This window comes from Quercus lobata, chromosome 5, assembly GCF_001633185.2.
Source record: "Quercus lobata isolate SW786 chromosome 5, ValleyOak3.0 Primary Assembly, whole genome shotgun sequence".
Classification (NCBI taxonomy): domain Eukaryota; kingdom Viridiplantae; phylum Streptophyta; class Magnoliopsida; order Fagales; family Fagaceae; genus Quercus; species Quercus lobata.
Window position 1 is genome coordinate 68,811,322 of NC_044908.1, and position 24,025 is coordinate 68,835,346.

Here is a 24,025-nt window from a genome sequence, read left to right on the forward strand (position 1 = left end):
GTAGCAATGACATCAGAAGAAAAGCATTGTGCATGAGTCACATCAGCAAAAAAAGGAATATGAGCATGTGTAAGAGTAGGATTGACAGTAAAGGGAAAAAGACTTTCATTGAATAAGGCATAGCAAGGGTATAGACTTTATTGGTAAAGGGATTCAAACATAAGTAACCTTTGGACAAAGGTAGATAGCCTAGAAATACACACTCCACAAACCTAAGTTGAAGTTTGTTTTTATTATAGGGTCAGATATAGGGATAGCAGGCACACCCAAAGGTCTTAAGGGTTGACAGAGAAGGTGAAGCAGCATTGACCTTTGCCTAAGGTGAGATAAAATCAAGAACAGAAGTAGGAAGTCTATTTATAAGAAAGGAAGCAGTGGAAAAAGCATAAGACCAAAAATTCAATGGCAAATGAGACTGATATAGTAAAGCTAGACCAGTCTCAACAATATGCCTATGCTTTCTCTCAAAAATTCCATTTTGTTGGGGAGTATATGGACAGGAGGTCTGATGAAGAATACCATGGTCAGAACAAAAATCTTGAAATTGAGAGTCTCAACTAGGTTCTTAAAATGCTTAAACGCAGTGAACAACTCATGCTTTTGTTTGAGAAGAAAGAACCAGGTAAACCTAGTGAAATCATCAATGAACACAACATAGTAATTATAACCAAGCAAGGAAGAAATAGGTGCTGGACCCCAAATATCAGAATGCACAAGTTGAAGCATAGAATTAGATTGAATTTCATGTTTCTTCAAAGGGAGTCTATGCATTTTAGCACTTATACAATATGTATAAGAAGAACAACATTCATTAATTTTATTGAATGTAAAAGCAGGATTAATAGGCTGAATAGCAAAATGAAGGAGTTTGGCACTTGGATGTCCTAGTCTGTTATGCCAAAGAGAGATTTGAGCAAGACTAGTAGAAGCTTGTGAAGATTGATGAACTTGTGAGGTAGAAAAGACAGTGGAATTGGACGAGTGCAAGGAAGATAGAGCAGGAATAGGGTAGACATCATCCTTACTCAATCCTTCGTGAAGGATCTTCCCTGTAGGTAAATCCTGAATAAAGAATCTATAAGCATTAAAGTAGCAAAATGCATTGTTTTGCAAACAAAGTTTATGAACAAATAGTAAGTTGGAAGCAAGATAAGGAACTCTAAGTATACCATCAAGCTTAAAGTTATGAGTAGAAGTACATAACTCACCATTACCAATATGAGTCACAGGAAGTTCTTGACCATTATCAACAGTCACAGTTTTAGAACTAGTTGTAGGTTGTTGTTGTAGTGAGAGGTTGGCCAGATTTGGTGTAACATGATCTGAACACCCTGTATCAGTGAGCCACCCATTAGCCATATGAACTTGAGATGAATTTGCCAACATAGCAGCAAGCTTGGATGGAGCATGCTTTCCTTGAAAAGAAAAATCCATTCTGTGATAATAGTCAAGAGTAGTATGACCACTCTTTCCACAAATTTGACACTGTGGTCTTTGAGATAGACCTTGAGACCTTGGAGATTGTGGTGGATTAGGCTGAGATTGAATGTATGGAGAAGAAAAAGTGCTATTGTTGAAGTTACCATTAGGATTATAACCACCACCACTAGAGCTGTTACCTCTTCCTCCATTACCACGACCTCTCTAAGTATTGTTCCTGCCTCTACCTTTACCAATCTTGGAGGTTGATAATTGGCAGCCATAGCCATAGTTGTTGTATCAAATACACCAGATCTCTTCCTAATAGCTCTCTCCTCAGAATTGAGAAGAGTATTAAGTTCTTCAACTATAAGAACATCACTGCAAGTCCTAATAGCTGAATTGAATGAGTCATATTCTGATGGTAAACCATCAAGTGCAACATGAAGAAGTTCTTCATCATCAAGAACAACTAATACTGCAGCCAATTTGTCACGGATTTGCTTAATCTTCTGAAAGTATACATCAATTGGATCTGTGCCTTTCTTCACAACATTCAATTCATTCCTCAAGCTCATCACACTTGACCTAGAAATTGAGGCAAAACGTTTTTCCAGAACTTTCTAAACACCTTGACCAGATTTCTACCCAACAGTAAGAGCAAGAACAAAAGGGGAGAGTGTGGAATTGAGAAAGGTAAACAAAGCTTGCTCTCAATTTCTCCAAATGAGAAAATCTGGATTGACTTTTGTAGTGAAATTACCAGAAGAATCCTTTAAGAACTGATCTGGTGCCATCACAGTATCATTGATAGCATCAATCATGGAGTAAGTTTCCAAGATAACCTCAATTTGATGCTTCCAAACAATGTAGTTGGAGTAGTCAAGTTTCACAATCATCATTGACGACATATTTGAGAGTAAAAGAAGTGAAGGATTGATATGAGTGATAGTGTTTGTCATTGTAGGTGGAGTGGCTGAATTAGATGATGAAGTTGAAGCTGAAGTTGAAGAAGGAGCAGACGCCATGGAAGTGAAGCTTTGATACCATGAAAGAAAAGCTAAAATACAAGAAAACCCTAAGAGTGAAAGAAACTTGTATTGCATTAATTATATTATTAAGAGAATTCTGTTTATATAAGAACAGAGGAGAGAAAGAGCTTAGCATGAAAGGTGGAGTTTGTTATAATAGACTTAACAAACTAACCACCTGATACACGTGTGTAATTAAAGACTAATAACAGAAACTTATAAGTGAAACGGTGTGTTTAGGTGTGCTCTTAAGTGATACGGTGTGCTTGATCAGAATTGGGCTTGGGCTTGTCTTTGTTTTTGGACTCACTACTGGTATTGGGCTCATTGCTGGGGTTCTCACTACTGGTACTGGGCTCATCACTGGGCTTGTTGCTGAGGCTCAGGTATGACTGTTCTTCACTCTCCTCACCACTATTTGCCCCCAAGGCAAAAAGATATATTGTCATCCCTCCGCGTGGAAAGACCAATAAAACAGGCCCCTTCAGGAGCTGAATCCTAAACCATCACTACAAGCATTTAGTTGCTTTTGTTTAGATGGAAGGAGATGGGAAGAAAGAAGAGGAGAGGAGAGAAAAAGGTGAACAAAAGCACCCCAAATATAAGCCTTCGGCTGGTCAATAATCAGCAAGAATTGAGGGTTGAGATCTATCGGCATCCTAATATAATTTCCCAAGGCCAGTCGAGTAGTAATTGATGCTTCGCATCTCTTATGAATTTATAGCAGGCATTTGCAGCACAATCCTGCAAAGGGTTTCTGTTGAAAAAATATTAGAGTGAACCCAGATATGTTCAAGCTTGTAGCACTATTAAAAGTCTGCTTTTTGTATATCGCATTTTTATCAATGGCTTTCACAATTGCCAGTCTGAGATATGTGCACATCACTTCATTGTGGTTTACAGCTTTATGTCCGTTTTATACAATTTCTCCACTTTATCCAATTTTTTTTTTTTTTTTTAATAAATGAAACCTACATTATTTTAACCTTGTGGTACTTGTAAACATTTGCCATAAAAAAATAAACAGCTAAAACCATGCCGGCCATCATTACCCAAAAAAAAAAAAAAAAAAAAAAAAATCTATCATCTCAATTGCAACCAATTTAATATATATTTATATGAACCATATAAGGACAGCAATTTTGTTTCAGAAGCAGGCCATTATCATTCCCTGGCCTGTTCAATTGTCTTATTCAGATACAAGAGGATAATACATGAATGAAGACAATTTTATTTGGAGCCTTTAACGTTTAAAAGGAGGTAAAAAAAAAAGAGGAAAATACAATAGAAAAAATAAAAGATAAGAGATGCTGAATTACATAGCCACATAAGTAATCTTTCTCTAGCTAACAGTCAAGTACGAAGTATATACATGAGTAAAAATTTGAAAAAGAACAAAAAAAATTCGTGTACTCTATCAAAACTGGACTCCTCCATGGATGCAATCCCCAGAACAAGAAGTGATGGCCACACAAATCTGATGGGTTGAGCCAGTGGAGAGACAAATTTGGCGACTTTCAACGTAATTCAGGAAATCAGAGGTTAGGACAGCAAAACTTTTTACCAATTGTGCAACTGAGAAGTAATGCTTTTTACCACAGGGTGGTATGTTGTGTGCATGAATCTCTTAGCTTTCTCCGAGCCTGGTTGCTCTAGCCACTCATCATATAAGCTTTTTACAAGGGGATTCTTGAAAGGGTCAGCTACCAGAACCTGTAAATGGTAATAAAAGCATAAACAATTAGAACCATAGAAGCATGACCATGCGCAAGCCAAAGAAAATCTCAAGGCAAAGTAAATAAATAAATGAATGTGTGCGTGAATAATACATGCTAGCCAAATGAAATCATCCCCTAAAGCTCTATGTAGCATTTTCAATAAGTTCATTTTAATCACCATACCATTTGAAGCATCATTGATTGCTCGTATGTCTATGTACTTAAAACGGATTTAAGTTAGAGATTTTTTAGGGGCAGTTAATCCATTGTGAAGGATATCCGTACTTTAAGATATGTCCTTGGATAGAGTTAAAATTCCAATTGTGCAGATCAAGCATCAATAAGGTTTTTTTTTTTTTTCCTGAGAAATAAGCATCAATAAGGTTCATTCCAGGGAGACAATTAAATAACATTGAAACCTAAGTTATCATGGGTAAGCAAAGTTGATGATTCAATAATGTATGATTACTGGATGCGTAGGGACTAGACCCCCACCAATAGTAGATTAATTCATCATATAACAAACCAAGACATGCTTCAACATGAAAGTCCAATTTTGCAAGAAGTAGAATCTAACAGCACAGAAAGTCATCTGAAAAACTTCCAGAATTCCAAATACACACTCACATTTTCCATATAAGCAGCTTCTAATAACTGAATCAACTCCTTTGCAGACTGCCCAGGCTTTGGCTTGATTTGACCTCCACCGTTCAAGCAACCTGTTTGATCATATCCAAATTTCAAATTTCTTATTAAAAAAAAATCAGGCCAAATATATTACGCACATGATCCATTCACAAGTAAATTTTTTTTTAAATGAAATAAAATAAGGAAAAATGAAAAATACCTGCAGGACATGCCATGATCTCCAGGAAATGGTAATCACATTTTCCAATTTTAATTTTCCTGACAACATTTTGCAGGTTCCGGAAACCATAACACAATGCAAATTTCAGAACAGTTTTCCCCTCCACCTACATTAAAAGAAGACATGATATCTTACACAACAATGAGCAACAAAATGCAGATACTTAATAATATGTCCTATGAAAAGATTTCAAATTTTTGTAGTGTGAGAAATCCAAAAGGGCACATAAAGATGTGAAACAATTAGAAAGTGTCAAGCATAAAAAAAGTGGTACCCAGGTCTCAAAGCTCTCACTTTTGTGAGGTTTGAGAGAGGTCACGGTAGGTAGCCTTACCCCCAATTTTTATAAATAGTCAAGCATGAGAATTAAAAAAAACAAAATGGAGCTAATTATCAGATTGGTCCCTAAGAAAAACGCATATGACATTCTGAAGAGAGGAACGTCGGGACTGTTCATAAATCAAAGTCCAATGAGGCTCATTTCAGTGGAAAGGTCTAGCTAGAGGGAACATCAAATTCTCATGCCAATATCCCATAAAAAATGTATGGTTTCTGTTAAGCAAAGCTTCTTACAAGAACATTCTCCATATGACTACAAGCTATATGAAGAAAATTCGATAGGCCTGAACTTACTTCAAGAGACACTTCTTGGAAATCTGAATTTCTAATCGTTCTGAAGTCAAGAGGACCTTCAATTTCTCTTCCAAAGAGTGATCTAGCAGCATATCGAAAAATTGCTTCAGCATAACCTCCAGAACTTCCATGGACCCCAAAAAGATGCCCTTCTTCATTAACATTAGCCAGCCTGCAGGAAGATCACAAGAAACTAATGTAAATGACTCTATGACACAAAGGCAAACTTAAAAGGACAGTGTGATTCTTACATTCTATCTGGTGGGGACTCTTCCATGGATATAAAATCCACTGATTTTAACTACAAAAATTGGCCACAAAATATTAATATATATAGATAGCTGTTGTTAGAGAATGCACTATAATAATGGAGGTGCACATTAAATCTCACCTGTATCAATTCTAAAACTTCCCCTGTGGTTAACACAGAGTCTACCTCTGGAATGCTAAGACCATTTTCATGAGTTTCACTTTGGGGTTCTGCTTGAAACACGAAGTCCTCCCTGGCAGCTTCTAGCTTTTTATCATAACAGGGCATTACAGTTACATGGTAAACCTCGTCTGGCCTAATAATTTCATTGTAAAACCATCAAATTATAATCAAGAACTATCCAACTGCAGATTTATAAGCCCAAATTCTAAATGCTGAATTTTCTTGACCAGCATAAATTAATCCTAGTTATAATAGCCTCAGATAATAATACAACTTAGGCTCTAAGAATTTTCTTATAAACCTATGACTCCAAGAGAAGATATACTTCACATCACAGATATAAAAATGAGATGATTTGATATTAGGCTGGATGGATTACCTAAGAGCCATTTCTCGACATACATGATGCTTAACGATCGATCCAATTGTCTGCTGGGGGCTCTTCACTGAAGATATATAAGGCAGAATATAGGACCCAAGTTGTTTTTCAGCATAACATATCCACCCTGCAAGTAAAGGAAATTTTTAACAAAATACAATGTTACAACACTCAGACATGCTCTACAGCACTATCCCTAATCAATAGGAAATTCAAAAACATAGACTCCATGCTGACTCCAAAATCAATGCAACCACATATCCACCAAACTGTACAAGAAATTCTTGACAGGAGTTTCCTTTTTGGGTTGTGGGTTCTCATTTAGGAGAGAAGAGAGAGGGTTGGGGCAGGGGGCAGGAAGGAAGGGTCCAATAGCATCAGAGAATCATTGTAGGCTGACATGTATACCTGGACATGCTGATGAAATCATGGGCAGTGACAAATTACATCTTTCATCATCAGTTGATTGGCTTTGTTTGTACCTACTGATGAACTCGTTACAAGTTTCAACAAGGGTTAAGTCTCTACTGCAACTAGTATCGAAGACTGCCTTTACTCCCAAGGATTTAAAAAATGTTGTAAGTTTCTTGAAAACCTGAAATTGGAAAAGAACTCACTGTTAGAAGTGAATGTGTGTAAACCATACCAATTATCGAAAAGTACTATGAGAGATTCAAGGCTTTTCCTATAACTGCAAACTAATGAAAACTTGAGGCATAGACCATAGTTAGACTAATCTTCAACACAACAAAGAAAAATGGCAGTTATAATTAAACTAATCTTCAACCATAGGACGGAAGAATCAAGAATATAAGTAAATGAAAGCAGTAAATCAGAAAAAAACAGTGTCAGTTTCACCTGTAGTGGAGAGATGCCAAAATGAACTGCAAGGGAAGCTCTAGACTGAGGTGAGAGTGAAACAATGACAGTCTTCCCATTATTAACATTAGCAAGAAACTCATCCAAACTTTGCTTCTCCAGCATAACTGTCTCAGCTGATGTTACACATCCACTGCATGGTCAATTGAAATCATAAATTTTAAGAGCTTTATACGGGAAGAAAATCAAAAAAAAATTGTCCAAAGCAACCAGAGAGACAATATGTTCCAATTGAAGGTCACCAATACAAGGGCAAAATATTGGCATCTAAAACATCCTATCTTGAATCTCTAATGCCTCTTAAGCAATTACTCTAACAACAATTTTGGCAAGTAGCCTCCTAACAGCTTGAAGGATTGGCACTATATTAGAACCTATACATACTCATAAACTCTACAATTTCACCTAATCCATTTGCATTAATTTCTGAGCATATATAAGATGGTTGGCCACATGATCCATTGTGGTGTTGCATGTTTTGTGGAGAGGTTTTTAGAGCTTTTTGGGATTCAGTGGGTGATATAAAAGAGGATAGCTGATCTATTGTTTAGGTGCACGAATTGGTTTGGGAATCAATCATTGAGTATTTGGAACCTTGATCCACTTTGTTTGATGTATATATTGTGGAAGGAAAAAATACAGCCGTACTTTAGAAGATACTGAAAGATCAATGGCTCAGTTGGAATCCCTATTGAATCAAACTCTGTTTGATTAGACACATGCTTGGGGTCTTACACATGGCAATGCCATCCAAGATTTTAAAGAATCTCTAACCCTTTTTTTTCTCTAATTATAAGTAATGAAATTTTATTGATATCAAAAAAAGATTCATCCAAGTATATACGGAATTTACAGCTGGGGGCTGAACAATCAAACACGTAAATTACATTACTCCATCAAATCAAAGAAACAGAAAATAAAGGCTAACAATGCAAAGTTGATATCCATTCCAACAAAGTTTAAAAGAAAAATAATTTGATCTCAGGCATAGCTCTCTCTGTGTCCTTGAAACTCCAATTGTTCCTCTCTTGTGCATAATTCCTTGTAACTCTTTTAGATTACTTTGAGTACACCATTGTGAACATGAAGTAATCTACTTTCTCAAAAAAAAAATCATTACTTATAAAAAAAGGCCCAAGAAAATTAATCCACTTATCATGGCGATAGTCATATACAACACAGATGACGTTAAAAAGTACACCTGCCTTCACTTTACAGAATACAAGTGTAATTGCAACAGAAAGTTTCAATTGATATGGTTTGCTTCAGCAGTTCTAAAACCACACTTTTTTTAAAGAACAGAGTTTTAAAACCCCATTTTAGCTTTTACAAAAAAGAACAGCCAAGAAACAGCAAGGCCACCAAATTCCCAAAACGCAACAGTAAAAATAACAGGTCCATGAAATCCACTTGGGTGTGAGTCACGAGTACCCAAAAACAAGTGAAACCACAAAAGTTCACTAGCCTAAGAAACTATGATTGAATTAATTCAATTAAAAACATAACCCAAAAAAAAAAAGTATAAGCAACTAAATTATTGCAAGCCATATGCCATCAGGGTCTATGTCTAAATTTCTAATTAACATCATATATATTTGAATACAAGAGAAGTATTACGTCTAAAACATTTTCACACCAAATCCTAAGTGGTAAGTTGTTATTCACTTATTCATTCTAATTTGAACCCATCACTAAAATTATTTTTATACCATTTATTGTGAAAGTGTTGTGGGCATAGCATTTCTCTGAATATAATACACCTATATCAATAAAGCTACAAGCAGTTCACTCATTTATAATTGGTGTGTTTGTATAAGGTGGTTTAGGTTTAAAATGTGCGTTCGTGAGAAGAAGAAAAAAGAAAAAAGAAAAAAAAAAAAAACTATGAGGAGTTGCAGTTGAGTTTTGGGGGCTGTTTGGTACTTGCTTTTAAACAATAGTTTTCAGTTATTAGAATTGTGCTAGCGGACCCTCTTGGATTGGTCTCGATGTTGGGGTTTCTCTGATTGTTCTACCCTTTTGGATTTTCTTTCATCTATTAGAATAGATTAGGGGCTGCCTCTGTCTTTTTGTTCCTTTGTTCACTACCGGGAACTCTTTGTGTTTCTCTTGCTTTTCTTTTATTAATAATATTCTCTTCTTACTTATCAAAAAAAAAAAAAAAGTTTTCAGTGTTTAAACAATAATATCATATGTATTTCTATAAAATTCAAACACGTATTTCCACAATATTGAAAACTGAACAACAATACTTAAACATTGCTACCAGCCGAGGGGTTTTAAAAACGCACCTTTAAGCTCTCAAAACACCTAATCAAACGGACCCAATAAACGTTACAGCAAATAACTAATATTAGTTAATAGTTTTTCATACTAAGCTTAATAAGAACTTCAATAAAAATTTCAGAACAAAGAAGAACAATTAAACAGACAGAAAATGGTATATGATAAAAGTGAAAATACCTGCATGCTAAGCAGTCCTTGAGTGAAATTTTAACCGGTTCACTTTGCAATTGCTTGTTAGAAATCGAAACCTTAAACCAACAATTTCAAAAATACAATCAGACCAATGAACTAATAATAAATAAATAAATAAAAATTATGAATTCAATTCAAAACCCTTCAATACGAATACTTTTTGCTTATCAAAACCCTAATTCTGAATCAATTAAAAAAAAAAAAAACCTCAGGTTTATCTGGCTTGGTTGGATTGGCTTTGAGGCCCTTGAGAGAGACTATGCAAGCCTGCGACGGCGCAATGAAATCGCTCAGATCTCCAATCCGCAGCGTCGCCGAGAATTTCTCCGACATCTCCTTCTCCTTCTTCTTCTCTAAATTCGCGAACTCAATCCGCGACTTCAATCCTCCTTATTCTTTTTCCTCTTTGTCTTTAGGGTTCCGGAAGCTACGGGGATTTCGTTACAGTGAGAGAAAGACGAAAACTGAATAGAGGGAAAGGAAAGAAGGGTTGGTTCAGAGGCGGTGAATTTACGAGAAACGTGAAAGGGAAAGTGATTATCGTATGTGACACTAGAACCTGTGATGAAGCTGAGATATTTTTTGCCGAACCAATGAGGTGTGATATTTTTATTGAAAAAAAAAGTCAAAAAAGGTTTGTTTGTTTGGTCTCGTGGTCCGCCGCGTAGAGTATGGAATTTGTCACTCAGTAAGGCACGTGTTCGCCACGGTCCACTACCACTCACGTTACTTTGGTGATAAGATTGTGTAACGTGTAAGAACCAGGAGATGCAAAAAATTGTCCAACCCGCCAGGCCTGAAAAGACTATTTTTTTGCCGGTTTTTTTTTTTTCAACTTAGATAAGATGATGAACCTAGACAAGATGATGAGAGGGTTAGGTTTTACTTTTGAGAGGGGGTTAGGTTTTACAAGTGGACTTAGTTGAAGACTAGTACAAAGACACTAAAAATCTCATATCCAATTATTAGAGATTTTACCGATTAAGTTACTAATAATTGAAAATTATTCATCTTTATCTCATTAACGTTAGAGATATCTGATTAAGGATGATAAAATACCTTAACTGACATGGTGCATCACTTTGTCTCAAAATGAGCTTTTTATTTTTAAAATTTACATATATGAATTTGCGTGTAAATATAATTGACACACAATTAGTGTGTAATTGGAAAGACACTTTGATCTTAAAACACTTCACATAAATAATAGGGTAATTTTCTATCTTTTAATTCAAAAAAATTGAGTAATTAGAAGAACATTTGGCACAAAATTGGAGTTTAATTAGAATCTAATTTAAATTCTAGATTTAGTTTTTCCACTTTAATATATTATGTATGATTTTGATAGAATAGTGTATGTTAGTCCAGCTATTGTTGAAAGTGATGCAAATATCTGTATAAATGCTGTTACTAGGTCATCTATTGCTACTATTATTAGAGGATTCATGTTTTATATTTAGACACCACCAAGTTAGTAGGTCATTGCTAGTTTGTTCCGTTCAAGTGGGCTTCTAGAGAGGCTAAACAAGTTGATAATGTTTCGTCTTGTCTTTTAACAAAGGATATTTAGGTTGTTTTGTTCTTGGCTCTACTCCTTCTATATTTTGTGATGTAATAGCTTTGGAGCAATCTATCTATAAATAGGTCTTATTATTTAGAATTCAATGTTGTTTTTGGATGGAAAATGGTACCGAGTTTGAAGGGGTTTTTAAAAAAAATAAAAAATAAAATAAAAATTGGAAGTTGTTTGTTATCAATGAGCCAAAATTTCCCCCAATTTTTAATTAAGAATTCATTTTTCTATGTTAGCTAGTCAACTTTTTTTTAAATGAAATAAATAAAAAATCTCCAACAATCTATCTATTATATTACTATATTTCATTTATTCTTCAAAAAAAAAAATCCCAATGCACTCTTCTTCTTCTTCTTTTTCCCTCCTTAATCCCTTTCTTTCTCTCTCTTGTTTAATTATTTCCCTCTGGTTTAGTTTCTTTGTGTCAATACGGTCATGGTATTTATTGAATCGTGACTTTGACTACGAGGAAGTGACCCTCATTGATGATTGATATATTTGGGGATTGATTTTCCTATTGGTGAGATAACTTGGGATTGATTTTGTTGTCGGCGGTGGTTGCATACGTGATTGATGGAGGAAGGAATTAAAAATAAAATTAAAAAATCAAAGGTGGGGATAAATAGTTAGTCACTTTCCAAATTTGTATAATCACGATATAGTAATTTCAAAATTTGGTTGATTGTTGCTACTTGCTAATCTATTGGGTGAGTTCTTGGGTCCCAACTCTCCAAAATTTGAGTGAAAATGAGACTTTGGGACATCGGCATTTTTTTTTTTTTTTTTGATTTGGGGGACATCAGCATTAATTTAAGGTTAAGCACAATCATCCACCATAAAGTATAGGGGTATTTGCAATATGCAATTTAGAATTTAAAATTTTGGAATCAATAGTCTAATTCAATGCTAATTTGTAATGGCCAAGGCCTCAATGTTTAATTTAGTGTCCGTTTGGCAAAAATTATTTTTATCAACTTATTTTACTATTCAACTTATTTTTGCTATTATTCATGGGTTTCACTACACTTTTTGGTACTATTTATGGGTCACACTGTATTATTTTAGTTAACTTTTACCTTTATCTAAAGTATTTTCAGAAATTTTTTTTCAGTTTCAGCAAAATAAGCGGATCTCGAACAGACCATTAAGTTAGATTTTTTGCTTTTGGCTTTTATGTGTAGTTTCTTAAAAACTTTTTTTTTCCTTATATTTTCAAAAATATAAATATACTTTAGTACACTTTCAGCTAATAAAAAGTTAAATAAGCTAAATAAATTGTTCCCAAACAAGGGCGACCTAACTATCCTATCCACCCTATACTATGCGAGCATTAGAAATATACCTCCAATCTTTAAGGAGTTGCGTTGGTAGTTTCTAAAATCTCATGATATCTATGAGATTCTAGGTTTTGTTGTTAGCATCTTGGAGTCACTCCAAGGGATTCTTTCTTGTAATAACTTCATGAGTGTGGAGTTAGGGGACTGTATATACTCGAGGGAATAGTTAAATACAAGATATTTTGATACTTTCGTTTTTTTTTTTTTTTTTTTAAAAACGTGCATCCTAAATTATGAGACTATTTACAATGTGCTCCATAAAACCGATTATATCATTTGCAAAGTGGATTACTAATTTGGATGGTGAGCATGAATATCACAAATTATTCTTGATTTGGGGGTGTTGATTGATAATTTTAAAATTTAGAATACATACTGCAAATAATATGATGAAAAGGTGACTAAGTACAATTAATCGTTAATTTTAAATATTTTATGTATGGGAATATTCTTTATAAGGTAGAGTTTGATGACGAGGTTATAGGTTTCACCCGATTGCCTTCTTCTTTTCTTCTTCACTCTCTTTTTTTTTTTTTTTTTTTTTTTTTTTTTTTTTTTTTTTTTTTTTGTTTTGGTTGAGATTTTGGTGCATAAGATAACAAAATACTACTATGTTCATGTACTAGAAAAGTACAAAGGGAGATACCAACTACCAAGTGCTTTTTTTTTTTTTTTTTGAATCAACTACCAAGTGCATAAGATAGCAAAATATAAATAAAGTCCCCCGATTCCATATGGTGACAAAAAAGAACAGTGTGTAAACGATGATTGCAAAAACGAAATTTACTCACAAGGGAGGTTTTTGAATCAAATTCTAGAACGCAAGAACAACCTATTAAGAGCTATGAATTAAAAAAAAAAAAAAAAAGTCATGTTATTTAATAAACAAGCTGACACAATTTTTTTTTTTTGATAAACATGGAATATATTAAGAGCTAGGAACCAGCCACAGGGGCTGCAGTGTTACAAACACGGTTACAAAATAGATCAGAGAGGTCTTGCATCAACAGTTGAGACATCTCCATAGGCAGAGTGTCTAATAAACAAAAATCCTGTTGGCTAAAGACTGCCTTCTTGGCCAGGGCGTCGGCACAAGCTGACACAACTAATACCTTACTTTTGAATATGTTATGTAAAATGAATTTTTTATTTTTTATTTATTTTTGGAGAGACCACCAGCTAAAAGTAGGTTAGATGGCCACTTTATTTTTTGAATTTTAAGGCAATATTCAATTTGAAGGGGAATAAGACTTTATAAGTGTTAGCTCAAATTTAATTATGGACAATGGTAGTGAATTGTTTGCAACAACCTGAAAATAAAGTCTATTTTGTACGTCTAGTTCATTTTAAGGAGAGTAATGAGTAGATAAGCCTTTTTCTTTTCTTTTCCTTGGTTTGTTATTTCCCATGAATGCTAATGTTAAATTCAGCTAATTGGTCATTGTCCACTTTAGTATAATATTTATTTTTGTGTGAATTTCAGTTAACTTAATTGGTATTTTGACATAATGATAAAAAATAATTATTATAATACGGATCCCCATAGGTATAGATGCCATCTACAAAATTTATTTCTTTTTTTAATTTTTGTAGCATACTAAAACAGACTTAACACAGCTGTATATGTAGAAACCAAGCCTCAATTTATTGTTATATATGCAGAGTGTCACAAGCCCACTTTTCATTATCATCATACATAGAAGGCATCCAAATTACATAACCATGTGGGCAAGAGCTAAGAGGGTATTGGACTATAGATACATATAACTAAGATAAGTCTATTAGTTACAACCGAGAGTTAGCCTACCACCACCTTGGGCTGCCCTTGCCCTTGTTCCCACCATACAAGCGGAAGAGGCTAAAAGCAGACATACAAGAAATGGCAACCATGCTAAGGCTAACTAAGAGTGCACTCGCTATTCCCTCACCAATTTGGTTACAATACTTCCCATACATATTGCATATCTTCATCCATTGCAGTTCTGGCTGCCCCAACTTCGAGATCACTGCTGATTGTGCATTAGCAGCCACCGCGGCCACGGTCAAATATGCCATTACCTGCATAAACAAGTTAATTAGCTTTTCTTTTTAATGTTACAAGATAATTAATAATAGAGAAATGATATGTCTACAATATTTTTACAACATTTTACAACAAATCCTAAATGACATATTGTTACTAGTTGTTATTATTGGGACAAAAAAGTAATCTTAGTGTTAGGTTTAAATTTAAACCAATAATAACTAATCACCTGTGATTTGTTGTAAAAATATTGTAAAAATGTTATGGACATAGCATCTCTCTTAATAATATAAATGAAACATGACAAATGAACAGTTGCTACATGTTGCATCAAATTGATAGCACTAATTAGTGGCATTTATCACGGAGGAGTACCAAATGACCAGTGGACTTTATGGACTTTAGACATGGTATGACAGCCATGGATATTATATATATCTTCACGAGACAACACTATGCAAATTATCTACTGCCAAAATTGAAGATTATCATTTATGATCACCTCCAAATTAATCTAACAAGCACCCCTTCCTCATTAGTTATAGCTAGCACATGCAGTCACATATTTTGCCCTTTCCTCCATAGCAACTCTAATTAGCTTGTGAAAAACGTGTCCAAATCCACATTTTTGTCACACTAGTTTACATTTACCATTTCACACACATATCCACAATTGATACAAAAATGTCCACCTTTTAAAAATATTTACATTTTAACACATAAAAGTGAATGTGAAAGTGAAATAACCAATGTTATTCAGCAAAAAAAGAAAAAAGAAATAACCAATGTGGAATATGTGCTGTGAAGGGAGAGGCCCATAGAGAGGAAAGGGAGAAGGAAAGAAAAAACAAAATTGGACAAGAGAAAGAAGGTCCACAGCTTCGATCTTACCACCTAGTCAAGTCTTATCAGTCTGTCTCACAAATTTTATTTAGGAAGTACATTAATTGAGGTCATAAATAATAGTGCAAGGCTGCATTTAATTCACACGTGAAATGTTTCATAATCATATGAAATAGAAACAAAAATACAAGAGGCATATACTTATTAGTTTGGATTGCTTAACAATGATATATATATATATATATATATATCAGCATATGTGGCCCAGGAGTGTTCATCACTGACTACATACTACCGATTTGGACATCATGAGATAGTCACGTCAAGAGGACCAAAAATTTATTGGTAGACATGAAGCAACAGGATGTGATCAAAGGCCAAATGAACACATGCATATTACCTTGTTGTGCCGATGGTCGTTGTTTTTTTTTGGGCTAAATATTGCGTCGGTTGTGATAGTGACAAAAATGAGACATCAGACGTGCAGAGAAATGGCCCTACTGAGAATGCAGAAAATGATCTTTGGTTCATAGATATATACTACAAATCTAAAGATGCACAGCTACGTTATTTAAAATTTTAAATAATATGGTAGTCTATATGAAATAAAATTTCAACTATAAAAATAAACAAAAATGGATAGAATTCGAAAGGGAGAGGATACTGTTGCGCAGTGTGCTTATTGCTATTTGTAATTGTATGACACTCATGCAACTCCAGTGGGTTGGTTTAGTGGTTTCTTATGTCTCATGAGATTCAAAAGGGTTTTGGGCTTAAAATTCCGGGTAAGCGTCTTGAGGCTACCCACAAGAAACACGCACTCACGATAATAGTCAGGTAATCGAAGAGCTGGACACCCATGCAAGTATGCAACCAATTGTGACAAAGTTCTCAAGGGCCTAGACCTTTCAAGTTGATGAATCTGTTGCTTTGTACATTAACCTTCGGTTTGGCTTAAGAAATAAGAAGGAAAAGAAAACAATCAGATTAAGATCTTTGCTGATGATTCCTATACCAAATGAATGCTTTTGGGAGAAGAGGAAGATCCTTTTGTTTTTTACCCCTGAAAATATTAGAAAAGGTTCTGCAAGAGTCTGCCACAAGGGCTTTGCAATTGGGAGTGGAGGGAAATTCCTAAAACTGAGAAATAAAGTTAGGCTTTCATTGAGGCATAAAATTGGGAATGGTGAGCATATATTTGAGTGTAGGGGAGATAACACTTTGGGAATACTCCAATTGAGTAGTTAATATAACATATAGGGATACCACTTAACCCAAAATGCTTAAGCCTACGAGTTTGGGCCCAATTATGTTATATTAACCACTCTTTGTCATTCTTATTCAATGTGGGACTTCACTCACTCATGTATACTCAACATTGAGTGGCATGATGATTGACATATCGATGACCTTTTTGCTCTTGAATTATGGCAACAGAATCATGTACAATATCACTAACAAACCTCCTGATAAGTATTACTAATAATCATTAGAACTGGCCTCTTGCCAAATCTAATAGTGTGGCTGATATTGAAAGCAAGTTGGGTGCTTTAATTGTAAGAATAGTTGGTTTTCTTTGCGTTAAAACTTATCAGCCTATTGTGTGCTAGTTGCAACTAGTCTGTTTCCCTGAGAACATTCCTAAACATGCGTTTGTTGCTTGGTTGGCTATCTAGAAAGATAGGCTTACTGGTTGGGGGTTATAAAGGTGATCTTTACTACAGGAAAGAATTGAGACTAGAAATAATCTTTATTTTTCTTGTCCTTTTCTAAAGGGGTGTGACTAACTGCTTTAAGATGTTTGATCAATAGGCAAGTTGGGGATTGACTGAGTTGTGAAGAAGTTGGGAATTGAAACTTTTCAGCATACTTTGTGTATGATAGCCTAGTCTGTGATTATTACCATCGTTGATGCAATCCAAATGCTGAAATTTATAATGAGAGTGTTAGTCTGTTAGACCTGAAGAAGAGTTGGTTCATGCTGTGTTGTTTAACGTCAGGTGTCGGATTTATTGGTGCATTCGAAGCTCTATTCTTAACAGATCCCTTTGCTCCCTTTGAAGAATTCCATTGTGTTTGTGAGTTTTAATTGTTTGTGTTTGTACTTTGCAGTGCTAATGATGTTTTGTTAGCTGGTTTGTTTCAGTTGTGGCAGTTGGTTGTAGTGCTATGTTTGTGGTATCTGTTATGTTGGTGTTGTTCAGTAGTGTGGCAGCTTGTAGAGTCGGGGCTTGTTTTGGTATTTGTTATTGTTCTGGTGTATATTGCTGTGTGAATAATAAAATTTTCATTCATAAAACAAAAAGGTTCATTTCAGCATCTGAGATTCATTTTCTAGTTTATTAAACATAATAAAAACAATGGAGCTCAGTATAGCTGGTATACATTCAATTTTGTTTTAATATTCATTTTGCAAATAATCCAAACAGGTCAATAACACCTTTTGGGGTGAATAGTTAAGTGTAATTTTGTTAATGTCTAGCTGAGTTTAATGTTAAAAAAGGGGAAAAGGTTATTAGCACTATCAAAAAGAAAAACCAAAATCTGGGTAACTTGACCAAAAGGGGAGGAGATGAAATATTGGATCCTATCATCATGAGACATGATATTTAAGTATTTAACCAATTGTACTAACCTTTTATATTGTTACTGTGTATAATCCTAATAAAACTATGAACTTTACTTTCAATATCTTCAAGGTAACATACTCCTTCAGAATCTGAAGTTCAGATTTGTAATATTTTTCTTGTTTCACATGGATTTTCATGCATGCCATGTGCAAAAAGAAGAAAAGAAAATAATTAAGGCCATAAATAAATTAGCATAAAGGGTAGATCTTTGTTTTGTTTTGGATCACCATAAAAAAGTCTAGAAGGCAATGTACCTGATCACCAGAAAAGATTGCCCAAGCTAAGGGCTTGCTGAAAAGCACATGCCCTCTAATCATGCTCACAACACAACGCAACACTTGCATCAACGAGTACGCAGCAGCTATCCCATTTGCTATCACCAAAAAGCTGCAGAAAATGGTAACACGAAGCGAAATTTGATCACAAATAACCTCAGAGAGAGAGAGAGATAGTTTGAGATCTTACACAAGAGCTTTCATATCTGTATATTTAGCTTTCTTTCGGACTGAGAAGATTTCTCTGACCTGGGAATCAGTCCCCACAAGAACAGCTGCAAGAACTCCTAGGCCACAGATCACACACCTCAACACCAGCTCTGCCACCCTCACTCTCCTATCAACTACCTTCACATTCATGCTATGAGACACTGGGACATTCCCTGGACTTATACCAACACCCAAATAGCTCATCCTTAATTCCCAACACACACACACTTATAAAAGTCTAGAAAAACACAGAAGAGAAGTTAGAGACAACCCCCAAACTCACACAAGGCCACCCAGGCACTTACAACGACCAGCAATAATTTCCACTACTTTATACACAAACAGGGCAGACACAACTTTTATTTATTTATTTTTTCAATTGCTCAATATTTGGTGATTGAGATTAGTGCAAGCCTGTGAGGTGTGCCAATTGGTCAAAGCTAGAGGCAGCAGAAATGCATGACCTCTGTATGGAGAATGGGTACCTCATCGTTTTATAAGTACAGCATTCAATGGGGCTTTTAAGTTTTATAGGTCTAGTTCTGTATTTAAAGGACCTATAATATTTATTTCCTGGGAGTTTTATAGATATGCTAGGCCCATATAGAAAATGATAGACGGACAAGGTTCATTTTTGTTTATTAGCAATGCCACGTAAACACAAAATTTTATAACATTATTTATACATGCCTGTGGCAAGTTTGTACTCGGTTTTATTTGAGCTTAGTATTGACATTATTTTTTTAGAGAAATATTAATTGGTATTACAAGATGTTTTTTAAGAATGATTTATTGTGGAATTTAGGTAATAAAAAAAATGGTATGAATTAATAAGGGGATTGAAAATATTAATAAGATAACAAATAGAACTCAAAAAGTTATCTCTATTAACTTTATATAGTATAAAATAGGTTAAAAAATTTAGCCATAAATCAAAATAATTTGATACTAGCTTCTGAGCATGCGCTCACGTACGTGCTCAGAGGCTCTTCTATTTTTTGAGTAAAGATTAATAATTTGCATTCATTATAATTTGAGATTTCTACTTTTTCTAATCACAAAAAAAAAAAAAAAAATATGTGAGGTGAGTTTTGTAGATTTGAAGAGTTTTAAAACTAATAAAAGAGTGATCCTATTTTGTAGAGATTTAGAGAGTAGAAGTGAGAATTTAAATTAACGTCAAAGTAGAAATTTATTAGAAACAGGAAGACGTTTCAACGTAAAAATAGGAATTTATTATTTTTGTCAATTTACTATTTTAACCTCATTTTTAAATTTTAGATAGGGGTATTTTTGAGAGTAAAAAAAGTAATAACTAACTTTTTTTTGCCAATTTACTATTTTAATCCCATTTTTAAGTTATTGGTTAATTAATTTAAGGGTATTTTTGACAAAAAAAATAATAACTAACATTTTGAACCCTCTTAATATATATCTATAAAACTATTTTTTAACCGACACTAGTGCCCGTTAACACTCTACTACGTTAACAAATATTAAATTTTTTTTATTTGCATCTATAATAATAATAATAATAATATATTTTTTTTTTGGCAAGGTTGTCTTTCTCTCTTTCTCGGAAGAGGCAGAGTTCATGTCTCAAGTCCCAAGGAGTCAGAAAAGGAAAAGAAGGCCTTAAATTTTCTCATTGAACGATGGTGTGGTCAGTAGTGGAATTTATGATGCCCCATTACTTCTGCAAACTGCAACAGGCCATTTCAGAAAATGACAAACTAGAGAGCTTTTACACAACACCAACAGAGTAAGTCTACAGATAATTTAAAAAAAAAAAAAAAATTTACAAAAAATTTTACATTTGGTGAGAAGTAAAAAAATTATGTATAATAGTGTGTAAAAAAAAAATGCTTTGTTAATGGTCAGATAAAACATAAAAGTTGAAAAAAAGTTGTCTATATATTTTTTGGGTGTAACTGTAAGTAGCATTAATCTTACCTAGTATGAACATACGCAATAAAAAAGGAGAGGATGGTAGTTTGAAAGCTTAAACAAAAGCAAGCACAATAGGGGGATATGATAGATAAGAGGAATGATTAAAGTGGGTCACTTTGTCTTTGATGTTGATTTGCTCTCTGTGGTGGTAGTAGGTTATGTGATCTTATCACATGTTAGCATGATGAAATGTGACCATTATTCCCCCTTTGTGCAGGTGACCCCCACAAAGCCACGCGTTTTCTTAATCCGATAAACTTGTTTTAAAAGGAAATGACGGCAAAAATTCTCATCTTTGCCTTATTCTGCTGTCTAAGTTTTTCCCGTGACAGAAAAGAGATAGATTTTGCTTATAATAATAATAATAATAATAATTCATTTTTTTTATACATATTCCTCTAAAACACTTGTTTTCTCTTTCTCTTAGCACTTGTACTCTCTCTTATTAAAGGTATAGCCATCTCATTAAGGATAGCAAAATACCTCTAACTTGTCTTGCCTCTTACTTATCTAGCTTCCGCCTTGCATGGTTTTTCCTTGTCCAAAAAAGGGCAAGATAGAGATGGGGCACCTATAATCCAATCCTATCCCTCCTTACCATCTGTAGTTTCAAGTGCTAGGTTGGTGGCAAAAGATGTTCGAGATCATCAACTTAAGGACACCTAAGTATCAAACCTACTGCCATCTTGATGTGGGTAGTAGCCATAAGAAGAAGAAGATGTCTATTTTAAGAAGATAATCTTAAGTCCATTAAGTGATAAGACCTGAAATTCACCAGGAAAAAAAAATCACAAAAAGTTACCAAAACTAAATTAAATTACGTGGAGGCTATAATCCGTTTAAATAACAAAAGAAACCATAGGGCATGAAATTAGGTGACAAAATAATGAATTTTACCGAAAATTGGTAAAATTGAGATAATTGTAAAATCAAATCCTATTGTCTCTAGGAGACGTCCCAAAATAGACGGAATTTTATTTAGGCTTTTAAATTAAAAGTTTTAATTGAAACAAAATTACTAAAAACAACAAAAAAGAATATTTCATAGTCCAAACAAAGAAATTTTTCCGAAAAGTAGCTTCGGTTGTGGTAGAAGGTAACGAGTTCTACTCCCAGTTCGTTATTTTTCATGTTGCCAATTTTCACATAATTCCATCACCATTGCCGGTGATTTCTACTAGCACTTTTCTACTTCCTAGATTTCTTGTCCACTTACTTTTGACAGTCTGTCTGCTGAAGGAAAATATGTGCTATTTGTTCTACATCACATCTAGAGAATGAACCACAGGCAATACTCACGAAATTATTGCATAACACTACTTTAGTAGTTGGTGAAGGCGAAAATGATGGTCCACTTCAACGCCTCATTGGGACTAACAGGAGGAAGCATGTAGTTAGGCAGAGTTAAGTTCATGTAGTAGGTATTGTATTTTAGATATTTTTATAATTAAATTAAGTCATATGATTGAATTGTCTAATATAAGGTACATGGAATTAAGTGGTTTATTTATCGATACAATTACATGATTGAATTTAATTAGAGAACAAAGTACAACACTTAAAGATATTAAACCTGAGTTTTGTTTATATATTTAATTTTTATTGTACTTCTAGTATTTATATATAGACAAAACTTAGATACAGTTTTTTAGATTTTCCAATTTTTTATTAATATAATAAAAACTATTATACTTGTAAGGACAATTAAGTTCAACTGTATAGTTCATTGGCCAATACAATCATGTATTTGAATTCAATTGGAAAGTTTAAGGTACATGGAATTTACCTTTCTTATATGTATTACTACAAGAATTTCATTTATAATTGTTCATCCTATGCTTAAAGAACCTAATACTATGAATTGTTCAAATTGACCCCTCTTCTTTAATTCAACTAGTTATAATTGATAGAAAATGATTATGTGGTTTGCATGTGACCACTTTACTATAAAAAAAATATTTTAAAAATAATACATATACAATATATTACCAATTTGTTTTTGTTAATTTGAGCTGGTGGATCAATTTGGGCAATTTTTAAACCTAAAGAATCAATAATACAAAATTGATTGCATAAGGGGTTAGTTTGCAACAAATCCAAACCATGGGGGGTTGTTTTGCATTTTGCCAAAAAAAAAATTTGACGTAGAAATTATGTGGTAAGTGTTAAAATAATGGTTAAATGTTTAAATTTATTATTTCTAATAATTTAAACTTTTGAGACTGTTAGGAACCTAGAGGTTCCTAATGGGGATGAGTATGAATTGTAGGGGGATTGATGGGAATTGTAGTCACCCTCCACACACAGAGAGAGAGAGAGAGAGAGAGAGAGATGTACTAAGAAATTGGTTTATTCTTCAATTGATATTTAATGTTGAATTACAATCATGTATTTATAGGAGACTATCTCTAATGTCATTGGCCCACATGGCTCAAGATAATTTGTTAGTTAATTCAACATGTGCTTTATAAATTAAGCCATGTGTTAAATGAGCTACATGTGCTCAAATCCTAACTAACTCATCCTAATCTCAACCAACTACCTAACTATCTAATTAAAGGGATTACAACAATTATTTCATATTCCTAACATTTCCTCCCATTGAAAACACCTTACCCACAAGGTGTAGTTGAGAAATGACACCTTCATTAAAGGAGATCTTTCAATGGACCAATACCTTAGTGACATTTTGATCACCGTATTCATGCATTTCTCTTTGACAAGTGGTCCTGTGCACATGAAGGTTTCTTCTTCGTAGATTTTCAAACTTTGCTCGAATTCTTGAGCCTTCCATGGTTCTTCAATCTTCAAGGTCTCATTGGTTCTTTGAACCTTAGAATGTTCTTGTATCCTTAAGACCTCATTTGATTCTAGAACCCTTAAAATTGTTGGCGCTTGCATCTTGGATTCTTGGATCACTGACACTTGGATTGAAAATTCTTGAATCATAGACTCTTGAATGGAAGCCTCCATTGGTGCATCAAGAATTGGTTCTTAGAAGAACATCATCACCTTCTTTGTTGGTTCTTTGGATTGAACTTCAAGGGTAGTGTCTTCATGTATATCATCATCCACTTTGACACAAAAATCAATATTCCGGCTTGCAACAACGGCAATAGATTCTTGGAACTTAATTTGTTATTCGAGTTCCATTGAATCAAGAGATTGTAACTCGTCTTCTGTCATATTCTCAAGATCCTCTTGCAATCTTGAGAGCCCTTCTTTCATGGCCTTTTTAGATTCAGCCAAAGCCTTGACCATCTTTGAAATATCATTGACATCCTCTAAGGATTTATTCAACATTTGTTGTATTTCTTTCAAAAGTCTTCTTTCAAAAGTCTTCTTT

The 24,025-nt window shown here is 34.1% G+C and overlaps 2 protein-coding genes across 3 annotated transcripts; both read right to left on the reverse strand.

Annotated features, from left to right (window-relative positions):
* Nucleotides 1-3,772: 3,772 nt before the first annotated feature.
* LOC115992078 (protein NAR1-like) lies at nt 3,773-10,439 on the reverse strand. Of its 2 annotated transcripts, none has more exons than XM_031116123.1 (11): nt 10,046-10,439; nt 9,824-9,894; nt 7,340-7,493; nt 6,890-7,076; nt 6,482-6,608; nt 6,061-6,235; nt 5,921-5,970; nt 5,670-5,841; nt 5,016-5,142; nt 4,796-4,887; nt 3,773-4,163 (listed from the first exon to the last, which is right to left on the reverse strand). In XM_031116123.1, the coding sequence occupies exons 1-11, from the start codon at nt 10,169-10,171 to the stop codon at nt 4,011-4,013; spliced, it is 1,434 nt and encodes a 477-aa protein (XP_030971983.1). In that variant the 5' UTR covers nt 10,172-10,439; the 3' UTR covers nt 3,773-4,010. The 2 variants fall into 2 exon arrangements, with proteins under 2 accessions (XP_030971983.1, XP_030971985.1); XM_031116125.1 differs by lacking the exon at nt 10,046-10,439 and adding an exon at nt 9,652-9,670.
* Nucleotides 10,440-14,370: 3,931 nt separating this feature from the next.
* On the reverse strand, nt 14,371-19,236 carry LOC115992144 (CASP-like protein 2B1). The gene is made up of 3 exons (XM_031116220.1): nt 18,710-19,236; nt 18,499-18,631; nt 14,371-14,806 (listed from the first exon to the last, which is right to left on the reverse strand). The coding sequence occupies exons 1-3, from the start codon at nt 18,931-18,933 to the stop codon at nt 14,552-14,554; spliced, it is 612 nt and encodes a 203-aa protein (XP_030972080.1). The 5' UTR covers nt 18,934-19,236; the 3' UTR covers nt 14,371-14,551.
* Between the last annotated feature and the right edge of the window lie 4,789 nt (nt 19,237-24,025).